The 21,531-nt window shown below is 43.4% G+C and overlaps 1 protein-coding gene across 1 annotated transcript in view; it reads right to left on the reverse strand.

The window, feature by feature from the left end:
* MKI67 (marker of proliferation Ki-67) overlaps window positions 1-21,014 on the reverse strand; it is a 52,884-nt gene extending 31,870 nt beyond the window's left edge. Inside the window, 9 exon segments of the mRNA XM_066621434.1 lie at window positions 795-863; window positions 1,701-1,942; window positions 2,631-3,875; window positions 11,319-11,397; window positions 12,549-12,618; window positions 13,195-13,310; window positions 13,403-13,484; window positions 16,885-16,997; window positions 20,928-21,014. Of these exon segments, the coding sequence (XP_066477531.1) occupies window positions 795-863; window positions 1,701-1,942; window positions 2,631-3,875; window positions 11,319-11,397; window positions 12,549-12,618; window positions 13,195-13,310; window positions 13,403-13,484; window positions 16,885-16,976 (1,995 nt within the window). The 5' untranslated portion in view covers window positions 16,977-16,997; window positions 20,928-21,014.
* Window positions 21,015-21,531: the final 517 nt, after the last annotated feature.

Below are 21,531 nucleotides of genomic sequence, written 5' to 3' on the forward strand. Positions count from 1 at the left end.
ATGCTCCTGGGTGCCCATGGTGCCGCGATTCTGCAGCATCATTGGGGAACCCTCCCATTCCCATCAACGCCCCCATCGAAACTTACCAGCAGTTCTTAGTCTCCCATGACTTTTTATGTGCTTGTGCACCTTAATGGCACTTTCAAGCTTTTATTTCTTTTCAGCCTAAAAGAGGCCACCTCTACCAACTCCCCTGGGGACCCGCATCTGTCCCACCTGAAGTCAGACTTTCTGAAGTCACTGGGGAATCTGCCACCTCCTCTCGCCCCTCTGACTCTACCCAGACTTCTTTACCTTTTTCTGGCCAGGATCTTCCAGCTCCCTCTCTATTCACCCTTCCTTCTCCTTCAAGTTCTGCTTCTCTTCCTTGCTCCTCCTGGTCTCCTTCCATTATTCCTTTCTTGTTCTGCCTCTCCTTCTGTTTCCTCCCCTTCTCTATCTATCCTATCTATCTCCCACTTCTGTTGTGGGGCCTCTTTAAAGGGCTGAAACTAGCCTTATCCTGCCTTTAATGGGTTGAAACTAGTCTTACCCAGTGCAGGCTGACAGCAATTAGTTGGCCCAACCAGCAGGTAAGAGTGAATGATGACCAACATGATCAACTATTACCCCAGCAGCCAGTTAACTGGCAGTGCCTCCTGTGTGGCTTGATAAGCCACCACACCTATCCAAATATTATAGTCACCCTTTATTATCTCAAAACGCTTGCTAATAATTTTAAAAATCTACTATGTTAGATAATTACAATTTTGGTATATTGCAGACCAGTGTTTTTCAACCAGTCATATAAGTACCTTTGATATTTCACAGGATGGTGATGGTACCTGCAAAGCCTCCCAAAGCCATTGGTGTTTCTGTGGCCTCTATGAGGGGAAAGAGGACATAATCCACACTTAAGGAAGCAGTGAACTGGAAGGGGTGATGGTGGATCCTTGCCATGCTGTCTTTCATTTATTTTCCTCTATCTCCATCCCCTCAGATGGCTCACTGGGAAATACAGTTCTTAAAACAACGGTTTGCACAGAGAGGACCATCAACATCCAATCAAAAGAATCTAAGGCAGGGGTGTCAAACACGTTTCATACCGAGAGCCGAATAGTATTCATGATGCCTGCTAAGGGCCAGAAGTAATGTCATTAGGCAGGAAGTGATGTCATTAAACAGGTCATAATCAAAAATAAACACTTTTTCTCACTTAGGAACTGATTAGCTGCATGACAGAAGAGAAAATATGCAAATCTTGATCATATTTCAAGATATTGCCCAATTTTCATGCGGGCTACCCTTTCAGCAGTAACACCTCAGCACTGCTCAGCAGCTGAGAGCCTGAGGGTCGGATAAAAAGCTTCTGCGGGCCGCATCCGGCCCCCAGGACTTATGTTTGACACCCCTGATCTAGGTAGTACCTGATTATTTTTATTTGTTACTGAATTGGTTCTGAACTGTAACTTATTTTTTTGCACAGGCATTCAGCAGTTTCACTTAAAGCCACAACTATCTGAACTTTTTTTTGTTTCAGTTTGATTCCCTGCTTTCATGGTCAAGTTAATATCCTTTGGTTTACTATATTTCAGTTGTTTTTTCCTAGCTGACAAAAACTAAGACATGTTTTGATACAGTTAGAAGTACTGAATGAGAGAAATAGGAATGCTGACGGAGATTTTCAAAAACCATAAAAAGTAGGAATGACACCCATTTACCTTGTTTAGAGACAGTCCAAGTTTTGAAGTTTTTTTCAAAACTGCCCGAGGAGAGTTTCCAAATGGCAAGCTCAGTCTTGCTGGAATTGCACCTCTTTTAAGTGGCGAGTTTGGAGGTAAACGTTTATCAAATAGTTCAGGACTCAGATGGCCACCAAAGGAAACCCTCTTTCTTTTTCTAAACGGTTGATCCAGTAAGTCAACTTCTCTATCCTTACGCTTTTGAGGTGGTTTCTTGACCCCTACAAGAGAAGAGTAAAAGTTACTGAACACAGAAAGCAAGTCAAACAGTTGGATCTGAAAATGGATAATGTGAACAAATCCTTGGAAAACTATCACTGTTTTTGGACTAGATTTACAAAAACAAGGTAAGTTATTCAGAATTCAAAAGTCAACGTTTTTCTCCTATTTACATAGATGTAGTATGTCCCTTCTCTCGCTTCAAGTTCAATAGTGCATGAGGCAGGGTGCTGCTGAAACTTGAGATTAATTTTTTTTTTAGTTTAGCCACAATGAATAAACAAGCAGTTAACTTGATAGGCTAATGCAAGAAACCCACTGAGATCTTTTCAGTGCACTGGAATTCAAGCAAACTTTATGCAGTGTAACTAAAAGATATCTTAAGAGGAAAATGGGTAAGTTGCTAGTTTAACAAAAATCCCAACCAGGTAAAAATTATTAAAGTAATTTGGAAATGACAACTATGGACTGGGACTAGAAGTATTTACCTGCTTCTCTTTACACGGCAAGTGAGTTTGACACTGTCATTTCTGAAACAGTTTCTTTGGGTAGCATTTGGATACTGCTTTTATTATTGCTTTTGGTTAAGTTTGAAGGTCCTTGTATCTTTTTTTAATAACAAAATCCTGCTAATGATTTATGACTGGCCCTTCCTTTATTTTTTATTAGTCGTCTGGGGCCAATACTTACCCACAGCTTGTTCAGATAGCTGGTTAGGAGTTCTCAAACTATCACTTCCAGGAGACACACTTGTAGGGGTTTCCAAAGACACTTTTTCAGTTAACATCTCTTTAAAATAACATTCACTTGCAAAGTCTTTGTTTTGCTTCATACTCCTTCTAGGGCTTCTCCTACGGCAAGGTGAACAGGCAGTGATTCCAGAGTTTCCATCGTTGTATGTGTCACTTGAACAAATGTAATTTTTTGTTTCTTTCAGAATTTCTGGATCCAAAGGCTGTTCTATAACCACTGATGCACTGTTTTCCTTTATTTCAGAATGTATGTTTGGATTGAAAATACCGGATACACGTTCCTCTCTGTTAATATGCACTGAGCTGCTCTCTGTTTCAACAGAACTCTCTGTGGGACTGAAGATATCCAACAATGAATTAACTTCAGCAGGTAATGTTCTAGATTTTGAAGAACTTCTACTACCCTCTCTAGAATCTGGATTGGCGAAAACTTGGATACTTTTTCCCTTAGATTTTGATGTGGGTAAAGAATTTTCAAATTCAAAAGTGTTTGTTAAGCTATAACTGATTTTTACATCTGTTGCCTCTGTTGGTTGTTCTATTGATTTTGCTCCATTTGAATATTCCAAGGACACTATGCAACATGATTTAGTGATATCTTCTGCATTTTGCTTATTTGCTCTTAAACTCACATCACTTTTAAACACTTCAGATTTTTCTAGCTCATTTTTTTTTATGTCTTGTAAGTGTACTTGATCAGTTGTCTCTTCACTTCCTAGTTTCTTTTCTGTAGCATAGGTTTGAAGACTTACAGATGATTTTCTAGATTTGTTCCCTTTAAAAGATACCAGGCTGCACACCACACTTTTTAATCCTTCGTTTTCAATTTCTCTTGATTGTTCAACCTCCTCCTGAATTACTACTTCAGCCTTCTTATTTGCAGATCTTCTATGTGGTGTTTGAGTTGTAATTTCTGCCAGGCAATCATTACCGTCTTTCATGAGTAGATACTCTTTTTGCTGTGCAGGTATCTCATTATTTAGATCTTCTTTTGCAGTCTGCCTCTCTTCTTCATTCTTCATTAAGTAATAAAGTTGGCTAAAAGGAGACATCTCATTTTTTCTATTTGATCTGCGTGTTTTAAGTATAGATTCAGGAGTACCATATTGCCTGGTAATACGTTCTTCTGTTTTTTGCTTGTCACTCCCATGAGTATTTTGACCTTCCCACTCAAGCTTCTTATCTATGGTAAAAATAAAATGGTAAAAATGTATAATTTCCAAACCTGTTATTTGTTAAAATCAATTTTCTGTCATAATTCTTAGACGCTTTGAAAAGGCACCATGGATGGCTGCACTAATGAAATGACAACTCCTTACTTGCCCTCTGTGGTATCTGCTGATGACTTGGTAGTCTTTGCTAAAGATGCCAGTGCCCTGCAAACCCTGACAGAACTCATCGCAAAAGATGCAAGACCCCCTGGGCTCTAAATAAATATGGAAAAAACCACAACTATGGCAGTCAAGAAGTCAAACAAGAAACTACCCAACATAAGTGGCAAAACTGAAATCAACAGAAAACCCGTAACAGAAATAGACAGTTTTATCTACTTAGGAAGTGCTGTAACACCTGATGCATCGTGCACAGTGGAAATAACTCAATCAGCCTAGTAGCTGCCACTTTTATAAACTTAACAAAGACAATGTGGAACAACAAGCATCTGACAAGAAAGATGAAAGTTAGGGTATCTTAAGCCACCATCATTCCCACCCTGCTATATGCCCATGAGACCTGGACCATAAAGAAACATGATCAACAGAAGACAGACAGCTTTGCAACACGCTGTTTATGTAAAATAATGAAAATCAAGTGTCGGCAACATTGGAGGAACAAAGATATATGGATAATATCAGAAGAGAAACCTCCTCCACTGTCATTCCTTAAATCCAAATTACACTGGTTCAGCCACATATCACATATGGATAACACTGTATATGCCTAATAAAGGTTTGTTGTATGTTGGATAACACTGCTTAGTGAAACAAATGTATCTTGTGAAAAGTGTAGGAACAAGATCACAAGGGTGGTAAGGGTGTATCTCTCTGATACATTGTATCAGAGAGAACTTGCTATGGCATGATCTCTGGTAATTTGCACTAAGAAGCAGTATCTGTAGGTGATGTACCCACTGTATAACTTTCTTCCTCCCTTTCTCCTACATGCTCCTGTTCCCATTCTTCCTAACCACCACACAGGAGCAGCATCCAGGCTACCCCACTCTGTTCCTCAATGGCAGGCAGCCATTGTTGATAAGCACTCCCTCATATCCATGCAAAGAACAGCTGTAGGTAGAGGTGTTTGAAAACAATGGTGTTACCTTACTCAGAAGTAAGCCCACTGCATTGAGTAAGACTTCAGATGTAATTCTATCTTACTCACTGGAAACACACAGACACACACCTCTAGTTATAGGTGCTGCAGCGGAAGGGTCAAAATAACTGGAAGCCAGGAGAGAACCATAAGTAGAATGTGTCTTTGTTTGCTGCTCTTCTCCCAGCTTCCTGTTGTTCTAACCTCCCTCTGCAATGCCCCCTATGCCACATTGCATGCTAATGCTAAGGATCTCTTCATACCTCCTGAAAGCCTCCGGACACCCTAATTCCATATACAAAGATTTGATTAGAAGTAACACACATGTTAAAAGAATTATCAGCTGAAGCTGATAACTTTCAGCTGATTCCATGTTATAAACAAGATTGAAAGAGCCTGACAGAACAAATTCTATTGATTGATCATATCTGCAAAGTTGGCTGAGTACTATAACCAAGTTACTGTTACAGCACATCACTCTAAAACTAAGGCTTTTTCATTCATTACTTCTTTGGTATATGTGTTAAGTCTTTCCCTAATCATTTAGAATTTTGAGGATTGGAACAGGAGTCCCAATCATCAATTAAGTGCTCTGAACTGTCAGCAGGTTAGGAGAGAGTTAGAAACATGTACGCTGTTGCCCCCTCTCAGAGACCAAGGAAGAAAACCACTGCTTGTGTAATATCAACTGGGCATAAACAGCCCCCGTTCTCATTGTCTGTCCACCCCAGCATATTATTTCTTAACTGGGCAGCTTAAATCTGGGTATCGTGTTTAGAAGCTCTTGGTAAACCTAAACTCCATGACTGTCAATTCACTTTAAAAACCATCTACATTAGTGGCTATTATCTTTTATGGCAGCACATCCATTTTGTTGTCAGTCTTTAAAAATGCACGGGTACGCCAACACTGAAAGCTTCTCTTGCCCCAGATTCAGAATATTAGTCCCCAGCCATTCTCAGAACTCCAAACAAGTAGACAACTACCATCCATGCTTTGGAAGTGTGTTAGCAAAGCCTTAAAAATAAAGGATTGGAAAACCGACAGCAGATACTAATTTAAACTTGTGCCCTTAAGCATTTCTGTTTCGAACAGGATGCAGCTTAGCACTAACCCACTAGAAAGCCACTTCATAGTCTGTCATTAACATTGCACCTATCTAGCTCAGGAGTTCTCTTTCAGGTCATGGACTTTTCGCCCAAATATGATGCAAATGTCAAAAGACCAATTAGAAAATGCAGGACAGTATCTAATATGTTGATGCACAATAGTCTTTAAACAGCAACATTCACCAAATGTGAAAAGTCAAAAAGGATGACCTTACAAGAAAGGGTGGAATACTAAGTAGAAAGAATGTACAATCAGTGCAACACAGTAACAACAAATTGCATCAATTTAAAAAACTGAAAAAGCACGGAGGAAATAGCATGATTTTATTCTGAACATGGCCTTCTGAATCCTTGTCTGGTATTACCAGGATAAGAATACTAACGCAGAAAATATATCAGCATTGCCTATTTGAAGAAAAAAAAATCATGCTGTAAGGGGCAGTTGAAAATGGTAATTGCAAATTATCACAATTTACCAGGATATTCTCTATAAAGCAGAATAAAACAATTTTTGCATATAACCCCACTTCCACCTTTTTCTGAGCTGACTTGCTATTTCCGGTGTCATTCCCCACCCCACCCCAAATGTGTTGCGGAGCCTCTCCCAAGGCTCTGAAGGCTGGCACTGTAGTCCTAGGCTACAGGCTGCGTCAAGTTCCTGTAGAGAGCTTCTGGTAGAGGGCATTGCTGCTCTCCTATCAACTCCATGAAGCTGCAGTTACATAAGCTAGCAGGGATGCTTGGCTGTAAATAATGCTGCTGAACTTGCAGCTGAAGGACAGCTGGTAAAAGTTAGGAGCAACAGAAATCTTCAGAGACACTTTAGCAGTATAAATCCAGATGCAAGCACTTAAAGTAAGCTGTATTACTTTACTTACTTACTTAAAGTAAGCTGTATTACTGAGGGAGCTCAGGGGAAGGGAAGGGTGCCACTATCAAGAGAGTGACGGGCCAGGGGAGATATGGCGGTGGGGGTCGGACAGGCTGTTACAGGAGAAGGAGAGTTTATCGTAGGCAGATCATCTCTCCTTCTGGTCCCTCCCCCAGTTCTCGGATGCCTGGTGGTCTTGGCGGTGAGTCCCTGGGTCTGAAGCTGCTGCTTTTGAATGCCAGGTCAGTGAATAATAAGACCTGTATCATCCGGGATTTGATCCTAGATGAGAAAGCCGACTGGGCATGCATTACGGAGACCTGGACGTGGAGGGAGGCGTTAGTCTCTCTGAACTTTGTCCACCAGGCTTCCAGGTATTGCAGCAGCCAAGATTGTAGGGACGGGGAGGGGGAGTTGCAATGGTCTATCGTGAGTCCATCTCCCTTACCAGGTGCCCTGTCCAGCAGTCTCCTGGGTTCGAGTGCCTGCATGTTGTGTTGAGAGGGCCGGACAGGATTGGGATTCTGTTGGTGTACCGCCCGCCCTGCTGCCCAACAGTCTCCCTGCCTGAGCTGACTGGGGTGATCTCAGGGGTGGCATTGAAGGCCCCCCGCCTGTTAATGCTGGGGGACTTCAATGTTCATGCCGAGGTCCCTGCAGCAGGTGCAGCTCAGGATTTCATGGCCGCCATGACAACCATGGGTCTGTCCCAGAAGATCTTGGCCCCGACACATACTGCAGGACACGTATTGGACCTGGTGTTCACAGCTGGGCATGGGGGTGGTGATCTGGATGTAGAGGAGATCAAGATCACTCCGTTGTCATGGACAGATCACTTCCTGGTAAGGTTTAGGCTGGTTGCAACTTCCTACCTCCGCAGAGGCGGGGGGCCGTTTTCTATGGTCCGCCCCCGGAGGCTAATGGATCCTGAGGGTTTCCTGAGGGCTCTGGGGGATTTTCCCACTGCCAAGACTGGTGCCTCATCTGAGGCCCTGGTTGACCTCTGGAACGGGGAAATGGCCAGGGCAGTGGAAGAGATTGCTCCGGAGCGACCTCTGCCACGTCGCAGACTCGGAGCGGCTCCTTGGTTTACTGAGGAGCTGCGAATGATGAAGCGGCAGGGCAGACGTCTAGAGTGACGGTGGCAGAAAACTCGTGATGAATCCGATCGGACACGGAGTAGAGCTCATTACAGAGCCTACTCCGTGGCGGTGGTAGCAGCGAAGAGGTCATTCTTCTCTACTACCATTGCATCTGCTGATAGCCGTCCAGCAGAGCTGTTCCGTGTGGTGCGGGGCCTCCTCCATCAGGCCCCTCCAGTAGATCAGGAGGAATACACGGGCAGCTGCTGTGACGTGTTTGCACAACATTTCGCAGATAAAATCGATCGTATTCGTCACGACTTGGATGCCACATTGACAATGTCTGACGATGTCCCCTTGGCAACTGCTTGTCCAGTGTTGTGGGATTCTTTTCAGCTTGTGCAGCCTGAGGATGTGGACAGACTCCTTTGGAGTGTGAGGTCGTCTGCCTGCCTGTTTGATTCTTGCCCGGCTTGGCTGATAAGAGCGGCCTGGGGTGGACTGGCTGAGTGGACGGGGAGGGTGGTCAACTCTTCCTTGGTGGAGGGGACATTGCCGCTCGCTTTGAAGCGGGCGGTGGTTCGCCCCCTCCTGAAGAAACCCTCCCTGGATTCTACTGTGCTGAATAACTACTGGCCAGTCTCCAACATCCCATTTCTGGGCAAGGTAATCGAGCAGGTGGTGGCGGCCCAACTTCAGAGGGCCTTAGATGAAGCGGATTATCTGGACCCTTTTCAATCTGGTTTCAGGCTGGGCTTTGGGACGGAAACTGCCTTGGTGGATGACCTACGCCGGAGACTGGACAGGGCGAGTGCGTCCCTGTTGGTCCTGCTGAACCTCTCAGCGGCTTTCGATACCATCGACCATGGTATCCTTCTGGGCCGATTGGCTGAGTTGGGGGCACCGTTTTGCGGTGGTTCCGCTCCTACTTGGAGGGTCAGTCCCAGATGGTGGTGCTGGGGGATGCCTGTTCGACACCCTGGCCCTTGAAGCGCGGGGTGCCGCAGGGTTCAATTCTGTCCTCCATGCTATTTAATATCTACATGAAACCACTGGGAGAGGTCATCTGGGGGTTTGGAGTGGGGTGTCATCAATATGCTGATGACACCCAGCTCTATCTCTCCTTTCCTCCAGACTCCAGGGTGGCGGTTGAGGGCCTGGAGCACTGTCTGGAAGCAGTGAGGATCTGGATGGGGGCTAACAAGCTGAAATTAAATCTGGATAAGACAGAGGCTCTCCTGGTTCGGAAATCCTCAATGCAGGTGCTGGATTATCAGCTTGCTCTGAATGGGGTTGCACTCCCTCTGAAGGAGCAGGTCCGCAGCTTGGGGGTCCACCTGGACTCGCAGCTGCTCCTGGACTCCCAGGTGGCGGCTGTGGCCAGGGGGGCCTTCCCGCAGCTTCAGCTGGTGCGCCAGCTGCGGCCGTACTTGGATCGTGCAGACCTGGCCACGGTGAACCATGCTATGGTGACATCGAGGTTAGATTATTGTAATGCGCTTTATGTGGGGCTGCCCCTGAAGACGGTTCGGAAACTGCAATTAGTGCAGAATGCGGTGGCCCGTGTGGTCACTGAAGCTAGGCGGTTTGACTGTCAGTCCGCTTCTCCGGGGGCTACATTGGCTGCCCATTCGTTTCCGGGCCCAATTCAAGGTGCTGGTCTTGACCTTTAAAGCCCTATACTGCTCTGGGCCAGGCTATCTTAGAGATCGCCTACTCCTATACAATCCGGCTCGTCCTCTCAGGTCATCAGAGAAGGCCTTTTTGCGTGTGCCGCCGCCTAAAGAGGTACGTGGGGCGGCGGCAAGAAATAGGGCCTTCTCAGTAGTGGCACCAACGTTATGGAACTCCCTTCCCCTTGACTTGAGAATGGCTCCCTCCCTCGAGAACTTTCGGCAAGGCCTGAAGACCTTGTTGTTTACACAAGCCTTCTGACTCTATGGCCTTTTTAACATCTTTTATACATCTTTTAGTTTCTTACAGGCGTGATTCCTCCTTGAACTGCTGTTTTATGCTCTTTTATTCTGACTTTTATCTGATTACTGTTTTTATGGTTTCTCTTAATGTGTTTTTAATGTTTTTATCTGTTAAATTATGTTTTAATCTGTTTGTTTGTTTGTTTTTAATATGTTGTAAGCCGCCCTGGGTCCCTTTGGGGAGAAGGGCGGGATAAAAATAAAGTTTTATTATTATTATTATTATTATTATTGGGAATTTGCAAGTGTTTCCACTGAACTGCAAGCCTGCATTTCTTGTGCTGTGGAGCAATCATTCTCTGCATTTTTTTATTTTTTGCTATTTTGCATGCCCTCTTTGTATTGAAGTAGCTAGCTGTTTTTATTTTTTTGTTGCACTCTTTTCTGGGCTGCCTACAACACCCTTTGCAATGCACTTGAGTTTAACTGAGCTACTCTCTTGCTTTTATTTGATGTATAGTTTTATTTGCAATGTATTCTTTTTCTGTGCTATCTACAACACCTTCTGAAGCGCACTTGTATGAATTCTTCACTGAAGCACTTGTTTGTATTCTTTTCTGTGCTGCCTGCAACACCCTTTGTAATTCACTCACACGAGCTGAAATTCAAGTAAAATTTACATAATGCAGTTCTTCCCTTTTACTTCTCCAGATTTTCCATATTTGATATCCTACCAGGAACTCTGGAATGCCTATGGTAACATCTGTTTTCGCTATATCACTTTCCTTGTGCACTTATACTGCATCTAAACACTTTAACATCACGTAAAAATTATTTAAAATGCTAACTGGAATAAAAATGCATACCACTTTCAGCTGTTTTTAATTTTGGAGAAATCCATAAAAAAATAACATTTTCACCCACCTCTAGCTATAAGGTAAAAACCAGCTTCCCTGCCATGATCACCACCCCTCTAACACCTATTTGGGAACCAGCAAGGAAGGAGATCAGACTTGTCAATAGGCAGTTAAGTAATAAGCACAACATGTTATCAACAAAAACACTCACTAAAACTCATCTTTGCTATAAATCTGCCTACTTGTAAACTATAATAATCAAGTAGAGTGCAAATCAAGTGTCAGGTTGGATTGTTTTTGTTTTATGTTAAGAAAATTAATCTATGATTCACCAACCAAGCCTAATTTCACCCATTCACACCATGGCAATGTCTCAGTGGTTACTTTGATCTGGTCTTCTACTACTGTATTTATTTATACAATCAAGCCCTAATAATGATGCGCTTATGTTAAAAGTAAACAAGCTGAAAAAACAACCAACCAGGGGTCTGAAGATTTTTACATTCTGAACTCTGAGGATGCAACAGTTCTTCCTGATCCACCTGCTGAATATGAAGAACCTGTAAATTTATATAGCATATAGCATAGCAATGAATACATATTTGTTGTATTAGACATTTACAAAGTTGCACTTAGAATAAAAATCCCCTAGTTCCTCTTTGGAATAAAAAACTTAAAAGGAAATTCAAGTAGCCAATTTGTCCCCTAACAAGAGCATGGATTTTCCTGCAAGTAGGAAGAGGCCATTGTTTAGCGGCAGAGTATCTATTTTGCTTGCAGAAGGTCCCAGGTTCAACTTTTGACATTTTAGATAGGGCTGGGGAAAACCCTACTCTGAAACCCTAGGGAGCCACTGCCAGTCAGTGTAAACAGTAGTGACCTTGGTGGACCAGTGGTCTGAACCTGCAATCCTAAACACACTTACTGGAAAGAAAGTTTCACTGAAAACAGTGAGATTTACCTCTAAGTAAGGACATATAGGATTGTACTACAAATCCGTATAGGGAACCTTCATATGCTTCCACATTCCTCAACATCTGCAAGCCTATTTCAATCCATGATTATGAAAAAGCCTCAGATGATTTACTCATCTCCAACAATGAGATGGAGTAACAAGTATTTTAAAAATAATCTGTTGTCCTTGATAATAGCTACTCTTGAATAAATATAACCATAACAGTCAGACATTTTAGAATAAAAATGTATATGTCTGATATGTAAGAAATATGTCTCCAATTAAATAATTGTTCCGAGTATACATGCATAGTACTTCTATGGGATATGAGTACTAGTACTGGTATAAACAAAGATTCTGTAAATGCAGGTGTCAAACATGTATGCAACGTGAAATAAAGGATTGCAATACTGCATACTTCTTTCCCACTGGGAAAGGACCCTCTCATTGCGCTAGGCATGAGAATCAACACCATTGCCCCAAATGCATGTATCGAAAACTCAAGGACAAAAACAGTATGTCTCTAATTTTGTATGGGATTTCAGAGAAGGTAGAAAGCAGTGAGATTCAATCTTCTTCAGTTTCATCCAAAGTCCATTCTTTTGGCAAGGAACTATTATTTCATACCATGCTTTGAAGAAGAAGCACTGCAAGTACTTTCTGCTGCTGCTTATCCCTTCCTAAGAAATACCAACCACTGGGGTTGGTCAATTCAATAAAATATGAAGGCAAGGATTACTAGTGTCATGAAAATACCTGCAATGTTTCCTTTTCTTGAGATGTGGAATGCCTCTTCCGTTGACTTAACAGAGGTGGATACTCAAACCTGTTAAAAATGGTATTTAGGATGGTTAAAAACAAAAGCTGCACCCCCAAAACAAATTTGACCTGGTATATACAGAGTGAAATGGTAAGTTGAAATATTAGAATTTTGGGCTGTTTCAGTGTAGACAAAGTGGGAAATTGCCTGAGTTTTTCAGTCCCAAAGGTGTGGGAACAGAAAGGCATTTCATATATAATCTTTACCCTAAACTGAAATACAAAACAGTTCATTGCTTTTTTCTCTTTTTCCCCTTTCAAGTATTTGCCTTAATTCTACTCCTGTGAGCTAAGACTTACCAACATCACTTCTTAGCTGTCCATTCTTTAACACGTTCACGTCTTTACCCTTGGTTGGGTTAGCCTGTCTTTCTTTCAATATCTAAGCTGATTCCCCTTCAAAGAGCAGACTTTTATTTAAAATTGCTTTACAGCACTCAACTAAAGTTATTGGCTGTTGAGCAGATTCCCTGTTCCACCCATCAGTCTGACAGCAAAGCAAGCCCCCGTTTGATGAGCTTGCAGGTCAAAGTGGAAAAGACTCTGACATATATACAGACAGCTATACCTGACTGTTACCTACCTGAATGAACGATCAATAATAGTCAGTATATCTTTGTGCTTTAAGCATGTAGGGTGCTGAAAGTTACTTCCATTTAGCTGTGTTGGATTTACAGCACTTAAGTTAATCAACGTTGCCTAAAAATTGATAAAGAAATATCCATTCAGACAATTAACAAAGAGAAACAATTCAAGATCAAATCAACAACAATAAATTTCACCACACCTACCTCCTTATTTTCATTGATTTCAATTTTACAATGTTCTTTGGAAACTTGAGGCAGTTGGATGCGGATGTCACATTCTTTTTTCCTTTAAATATAAACAGAAATTTTCACATTTATATTGTCAATTATGTACCTTTGCACCATTTCTTAAAACTTGCTATTCAAAGAATAAAAAAAGAGAAAGCCTTTAAAGATCAACCAACCTTGTAAAAATTATTCTAAATTGTTTTCAACAAACCCACTAATTTTTACTGCTGTTGTGCTGAAAAGCTCCCCATCGTCCCTCAACTGTGTCAATTCACTCTTATAACTACAGGGGGCTACCTGTATCCACGGATCCCATATTCACTGATTCAGTTATCCATGGATCTGCTTCACAAACCCCCCCTCCCCCGTGCACACACACCCTCCAGAGGGGAAGGGAGCAGAGCTCCCTTTGCCTCCAGAGCATATTCTGCGCTCAGGAGAGACTGCGGATATCCATCCACAGCCATTGCCAGGCTAAGACTGAGCTTGGCAGTAGAAATAACTTCTGGTATAACTTCTCCATGAAACCAGAAGTTGTGTTATTTCTATTAGCCTCCCCTGATCCTTGTAGCCATTGGCCATGGCTCCCCATTACAACACCTCACCTCATTTACCCCCAAAATGGGGATGAAGGTGTTATAATTATACACAAGAAACAAGGCTGCCAGCACTCTGAGGCTGCAATCCTAACCACACTTACCTGAGAGTAAGCCCCACTGAACAAAATAGGACTTACTTCTGAGTAGACCCGGTTAGGATTGTGCCCTGAGTTTGTTAGCAGCACACCTGGAGGGTTTTGGAAAGGGAGGGGGGAAATGATGAATTTGCAGGAGAGGAAGATTTTGTTTTATGTGTATCTGCTAATTGCAAACTGAAGCAAACTGAGACCTAGAGACTATTTGGCTGGAATCCTAACCCCACTTTCCTGGGAGTAAGTCCCACTGAACACAATAGGACTTACTTCTGAGTAGACCTAGCTAGGATTGTGCCTTTTGTCTTACAATAGCAGCCAACAGAGTACACCCTCCCCCCAAAAGGAGGCAGGAGGAAAAAGGGATGGCTGAAAAGGAATGGGGATTTTTTTATTTTTAATCAATTTTTGGAGACAAATTCATCAATTTTTTTCTTTTTTGAAGGGGGGGAAGAGAAAGGTTAGGATCCTTGGTTAAGCTGACACAGACCCCAAGCCTATGTAGGTCTACTCAGAAGTAAGCCCCATTTGAATCAATGGGGCTTACTCCCCAGGGCTTACTCCCAGGAAAGTGTGGAAAGGATTGCAGCCACACCTAGCAAGATTACAACTCACCCCAAAGTAGATGGGGGTTGCTCACACACATACACACACACCTAACATGCAGATGCCACCCCTGTTCCTCCCAGGCAAGACGGAGGGATGCAGGGTGGGGCATTTGGACACCCCCCACTAGGAGCAGGCTGGTTCCTTCCTTCCCAAGCAGCCTTGACCAATCCCAAGATGCCCAGGGTGAGAGGCACACTGGGAAATGTAGTCCTTTGGGGGGGTGAGGTTGCACATTGAGAGAGCTCCATGATAAGATGTGGCACCTCTGCCTGTCTGCCCAGCCAGCCTTCTCTCCCACCTCCCCCGTCATGTTTCACACGCCCTCCCAGCCTCACGCTGCCCCACCCACCTCATTCACAGCTGCAGAAAAGCAGCAAGGCAGCACATGGAGCTGAGCAGAGCAGCCTCTCTCCCCAACATGCCTGGCAAAGCCCCTGGAGGCTAGCCATGCCTCACTAGGGAGTTGTGACACCCAGATTGAATATCTCAGTGCTTATGTGTAGTATCAAGGTTCAACTACAACAGATGGCACCAGTCAAGAACAATCTTCTGGAGTGGGTTTTGCACTCAGAAATGTCTCCAGAAAGGAAAAGAACACTCTCCAAGAGTTAAATCTAAAGGTAATATTTCCATTCATTTTAATGCTGTGTATTAAGTTTAAAATTTGTTAAAGATGAACTTTCTCAAGTAGGCAAGCCCTAAACATTCATTTTGAAACAGCACCAGACATCCTTATACTACTAGCAGCAAGAGGCTACTTCATCCCCCAACTGAGCCACTGAAAACATTGAGAAAAAATTATGATAAATGAGCAATTTTACGTGTTGTGGCTTCAACTTAAACTTCCAAGCTTTAGGAAAATTTAGCAGTTTCAAACTTTAGGAAAAAACCACAAAGGCTCAAGTTTCACTTCCACCAATATGAGAAGATAAAGCTGCTGTGTGTGGGGTGGGGTAGGTAAGGCATCTATTTAAGAATTCAATTATGAGACCATCTAGAAAACTTCTGCACTATCCCTTTCCATGTGCTCATGAACCTAAAAGGCAAATCTTATACAGCCAACTCTATTAATGACTTAACTGCACTTTAAAAAAATATCATGATTTGCTAATTAACACCATAAGCCTAAGGTACATTGGCAATTCTTGAAACATTTAGTTCGCTGCTTGTTTTTTTACTACAAAGCAATCCCATTTGAAACAGGCAGCTTTCAGTGACAGGAAGGATGGCGGCCTTCTCTAAAAGCCAGAAAAAACAAAGATAATGCATCACAAAGTGGGTGCAGCTGCATGTCTTCCAAAATTCTTTCAGCTTAGCAGCAAGATACCAGGAAGGCAGCAAAGGAAACTTTTGAGCAGTTCTGCCACTCATTCCAAGAGGGAGCAGTCTCTCATATTTGCCTCTGGCTACAAAAAAGGTATGAGGCAGAAGCAGCAAGTGGAATTTTTTCCCCCCAAAAGCTAATGTTTCACCTGGATGGGTCAGAACACATCCTGTGTCTCCAGTGCTCATCATGGGGGTCTGGCCTACCTAGCTTTCTTCCTCTCAGGCAAAGGAAGAGCTAAAGAACTTGTGCAACAACTTAAGAAAGCAACTTGCTGCCTCTGCCATCAGCATCAGTAACCACTCTCAGTGACATCTGTCCTCAAACCCTCCCCCCCACGTGATCTTGGGCAAGCAGAAGTTATCCATTGTTACTGTGAGCATTAAGTGCCTTTTCCCCCCAACTCAGAGGTTTCCAAATGTTTTTCCCCTCCACAGTGCTCCTAGTTTAATTTTTTCATGGTACCTCAGGCATTCCCACAGCACCTTTAAAATATCCTGCAGTGCCCTTTTCAGTTTGCTACATTGTCCACGGTGTCACAGTGCACAGTTTTGGAACCACAGGCCTAACTTATATCAGGTATATTGTTTTTTGTGGGAAAACTATTTTAAATTAAAGTTTTACTGTATGTGCAGATTTCTTGGAACACAACCTCTGCATAAACTGAGAGCTGCCTCTGTACACATTTACCTGGGAGTATGACCCATTTACAAATGTACAGGATGCACTGGCAAATGCATTATAAGCCACTAATTTGCTAAAGTGCATTGAGAACAGGGTTTACAATGAGTTCCCACCATACAAACCATAATTCCTAGTACCAATAAGTCTTACCTTCCAAACAGACAAGAGTTTGCAGTCAGTGGAAAATGGGTTCCATCAGTTCCATTCCTTTTAATGACAACAATTCTCCCAAAAAGCGGCATCTTCTCATTTGGAGATCTTACCTGTAAAGCAAGGATCAAAGTTAAAATTCAATAAAAACTTAATCTAATGATTATGTATGGCAAATATATATTCTACTAAGATGACATATGCAGATGGTTATAACTTTTTTTGAAACTATAATATATTTAGATTATCAGGTTATATGTCATCATAACAGTGAGTCCTCACTATCCGAATGGGATCTGTTCCTGGAACCCCCAGATACTGAATTCCGCAGATAATTCAACCTGCCGGGGGGGGCCACACCAGCAACCAGACGGCGAAAGCATCTGGGAAACCACGAGCAACTTCCTCACATTTCAGAACACCTCCCAGACATGACTAAGAGGCACTTCCATTTGCTTCTATGAGGTCCTTGAAGCCCACCAGGCACAGGTTCAGCACCCATGTTGAGTCAAATCTGTGGGTGCGAAAGTCACGGATAAGGAGGGCCTGCTGTACAGCAATAGTTTTTAGAAAAATCTCATCTTAATTAAGAACATCTAGTACACATCATTTATAGAATTATGCAACTTATTAGCACATAAAGGTACATATGTACAGCCAATTTTAGAATGTTACGGTGTGTATTGATTTTCTAATCTTGTTAATATTTTCCAAAGATATCTTTAGCTCATTTTTTGAAGTAAGTGATCCAAGTTAGATGTTATGAGCAAAAGTACTTTCAACTTACTAGAACTTCTAGCTGCACTGATAAGCCCCAATCATTTTGAAAGCAGATTTGTTTACATGCATAGAACATACAAGGTTTAAAGGCTGTTATCTTTTCTAATCTGAGGTCCACATAGCCTATATCTACTCAACATATTTAAAGAAATATTAGAAAAAAATTAGGCCCATTTAGTTATTTTGAGGTCAATTTCTGAAGCAAGGTGTACACAGTTATAACACAATACATTTGCAAAATAATCTACTTTTCACATTTTTATACCACCCTCCCTTCAAGAAACTCAGGGTAGTTTACATAGTTCCTCCCCTTCTGTCCTCACAACCCTGTCAGGTTGGTGAGGCCAAGCGATAGTGACTGGCCCAAAGTCACCCAGGAAATGACTAAACATGGATTTGAACTTGGATCTTCCATAAGTCCAATGCCAGACCCACTACAGCATCCTAGCTTTCCTAAACTGCATGTTTAGATATCATCATTTATTTCTTATGAGGATAACTTTATTTTGGATATTTTTTAGCAGATCTAAAATAAATTTGATCCAACATGAAATGTTAGTTTAGGAACATAGATTTCTCAAACACAGTAAACTTTCTTTTGCATGGGGAAAATACACTCAGCAACAAAAAGCTCATGGAGACTTCTGCACATACATCATTTTGTATGTGCAATTTTGTATGCGCAAATTGGTACATGCATAATCATAAAATACAGTGTACAGTTTTCAAACCATTTCTTACATAGAAACATCACCTCTACAAAATGCATAACAATTAAACTAGTTTACAGGTTTATGAACAGAAGAAAGACTTACACTGAAATCTATGTACGTTTACAGAAATGTATTGCTCCATTGAGTTCAACAGCACTTGCTGCTAAGCAAGAGGGCATAGGATTGCATTTATGCCATTTATGCAAATTCCCCCAAATACAAGAAACAAGCCTCCACAATTGGATCACCTGTGTACAAGCATCACTGTAACCCGACAGCCAAGAAAAAAGCTTTAATTGTGTTGGAACTGAAGCTTTTGACAGGTATGTCTTTTTATCCATGCAATATGTCCAAAAAACAGGAAAGCCAAGCTTCCTTCCCAAATGTGATACATTTAAATTGTGCCTTTGTAGAAAGAAGCCTGGTATACCTTTTAGCTTGCTAAGAACTCGAGTCTGTGTGGCAGTTGGGACCACGCTGCCATAATAACCCAACACAACCACCACCACCCCAAGCCATTACCAGACAACGGAGTGAGCATCACCTGGTTCACATTCGCTTGCAGGCATCCTTGGACCATTCTGTAACTGCCGTTCTTATTCCCCCCCCCCAGTTTTTCAAGCACCTCTCCCTACCCCCATGCCTTTCTCACCTACAGGCTCTCAGAGGGATCACCCTGTGAAGCCTGTTAGGCATCACACACATAAGACCAGATGAAAAAAAAACCCTCAAGTCTAACAGATTTATTGCAACTTCACACTTTTGTCCATTAGAGAGTTCGCAGCATCTGCTCAGTGGTGCAGAAAGAAGTGGGGGGAGGGAAGAGAAATACAGGTCCTCCTCCAAGGGTCAGTGGAGGAGGTTTATGGGATTGAAAAAGTAAGCCAGCAACCTTATTACATGGAATGCAGGGGCAACCTTATTACATGGAATTACATGGAATGCAGGGCTATTAGATACAGTACAAATGGGGACAGAGTGCCTATACCTCTAACCATTGTAGAGAAGAGGGAATTTTGGCAGGTGCAGTTTTTTAAACCCTTCCATGTTGACTTGCACCTGTCCAAATTCCTCTTCTATACCATAGCTAAAAGGATAGACACTCTGTCGCCCTTTATGTGGCACATGCTAAGAAGCCTACAATTTTCACTTCTCCAACAGCACATGCATGTCTACTCAGAAGTGAATGCCATTTGTATTCAATGGGATTTACTCTCAGGAAAGTCACTTTGTATCTGGTAACACTACTTATTGGACTTCTTATAACTAACTCCAGCATTCTCAACTTATGTACACTATAAATGACTATCACAACAAGTCTTCTCTGTTCCTGTTTGTAGCTGGTCACCCTAGACCAGTGTTTCTCAAACTGTGGTTTAGTACCCAATTTCAGGTGGGTTCCCATTTATTCTTTAATAATTTATTTTTAATATATTAGACCAGGGGTCTCCAAACTTTTTGGCCAGAGGGCCACATCAAATATCTGGCATGGTGTTGAGGGCCAGAAAAAAAAACTAAATATAAAATTTAAATAAATAAGAGATGGAACTTAGTTGAGTGAATAAATGGGCTCATTCATTCAACCTCTCTGGCCCTCAGAACACCCTCCAGCCACAGAGCTGTGCTCTGGTTGTGTTAAGCTGAGTGGGCCAGAGGCTTTCAGGGGACAAGAGCCTGGCTGCGGGCCAGATAGAGGCTTGCTGCAGGCCACATCTGGCCCCTGGGCCGGGTTTGGAGACCCCTGTATTCCATGATGCTACTGTGATATGTGACTGCATCTGGGAAAATGTTACAGCTTTGTACTTTTAACAGGCTACTATGTATATACTCTTACTAATGACAGTAAATGCGACTTACTCCTGGGCAAGTGTGGATAGGACTGCAGCCTAGGATTGTTAAAAATTTTCCTGCTTGATGATGTCACTTCTGGTCATGACATCACTTCCAGTGGGTCCTGACAGATTCTTCCTCTAAAAAGGGGGACCGGATGCTAAAAGTTTGAGAACCGCTATCCAAGAGTCGTGTGTGGTTGCTGCTAAGTGTAAGCAGCCCCTAGCATTCCTGCTGAACCTACTGACAGCTGGATAAAGAATTTTAATTTGAATCAAATCTGATCCGTTTTAAGTATCTATAATGGTAGCATTGAGTTACCTTCCACTAGAGCTGACTCAAGGTACAGGCACTCTGTTCCCCTTTGTACCTGGTCACCCTAGCAATGCTCAGTCATGCAGACCCCCCCCCCAGGCCTGCAACACACACCCCTTCCCCACACAAGGGTGCAGGCCCCCCTTTCGTGGCGCCTCAACAGTGACCCCCCACTCCACCCAAGTGCCTCTTTTGCCAGCCACCTCCCTCAACCCCACCGGCTCCAACAGACAGCTGGAAGCCAGGACACCCCCAGGAAACCAGGCACCTCATTTACCACCAAGGAAAGCGGGGGGGGGGGCCTGCAATCCTAGCCACACTTACCCAGGAGGAAGCCCCATGGGACTTACTCCTGAGTAGACAGGCGCAGGTGGGGCTGGGGGTCTCACAGCACAGCACACCTACCTGTTTGGCCACGTGAGGGGCGACTCATCCGGGACTCGGGCGCGCAGAGCCCTTCCCGACTCTCCTGCCTGCCGACGACACTGCCCGTCTCCGAGGGCGCGCGGGCGCTCGTCTCACTTATTCAAACCTCGCTCCGGTGTCGGACCGCGTCGCTATAGCTAGTATCCCTCCGCCACGTGAAAAAAAACTTCCGGCCCCTTCGAGCCGGCGGCTCCTTCCGGGACGGTAACCGGAACCCGCCGGCGGCTCCGGCCTCCTTTGAATGAGCGCGCCCAGCCCTTCCGAGCCGCGATAGTCCGTCTCGGCGCCGCAGACCATCGGGGACTACTTCGCGCCATCCGCGGAAGGATAAACGTCCTGCATGCGTCTGCCGAACTTGTGTATTTAAAAAGAGGCGCGGTGCGCTCTGATTGGTGGAGCCGAAGTGACGCCCCTGCAGAAACGGCCCAATCGGGCGCGCGGAGGGACGTTTAATTTTCAACAGGCGCTGCAGAGAAGGGAAATCCGAGGGGCTTTCTCCGCTCCTCACCCGTTGAGGCTTCTGTTTCCTCTGCAACTGCCAAGTGCTGGCAGGAGACTGTCAGCCCAAGGCACCTCTGCGCAG

Source organism: Tiliqua scincoides, chromosome 3, assembly GCF_035046505.1.
Source record: "Tiliqua scincoides isolate rTilSci1 chromosome 3, rTilSci1.hap2, whole genome shotgun sequence".
Classification (NCBI taxonomy): Eukaryota; Metazoa; Chordata; class Lepidosauria; order Squamata; family Scincidae; genus Tiliqua; species Tiliqua scincoides.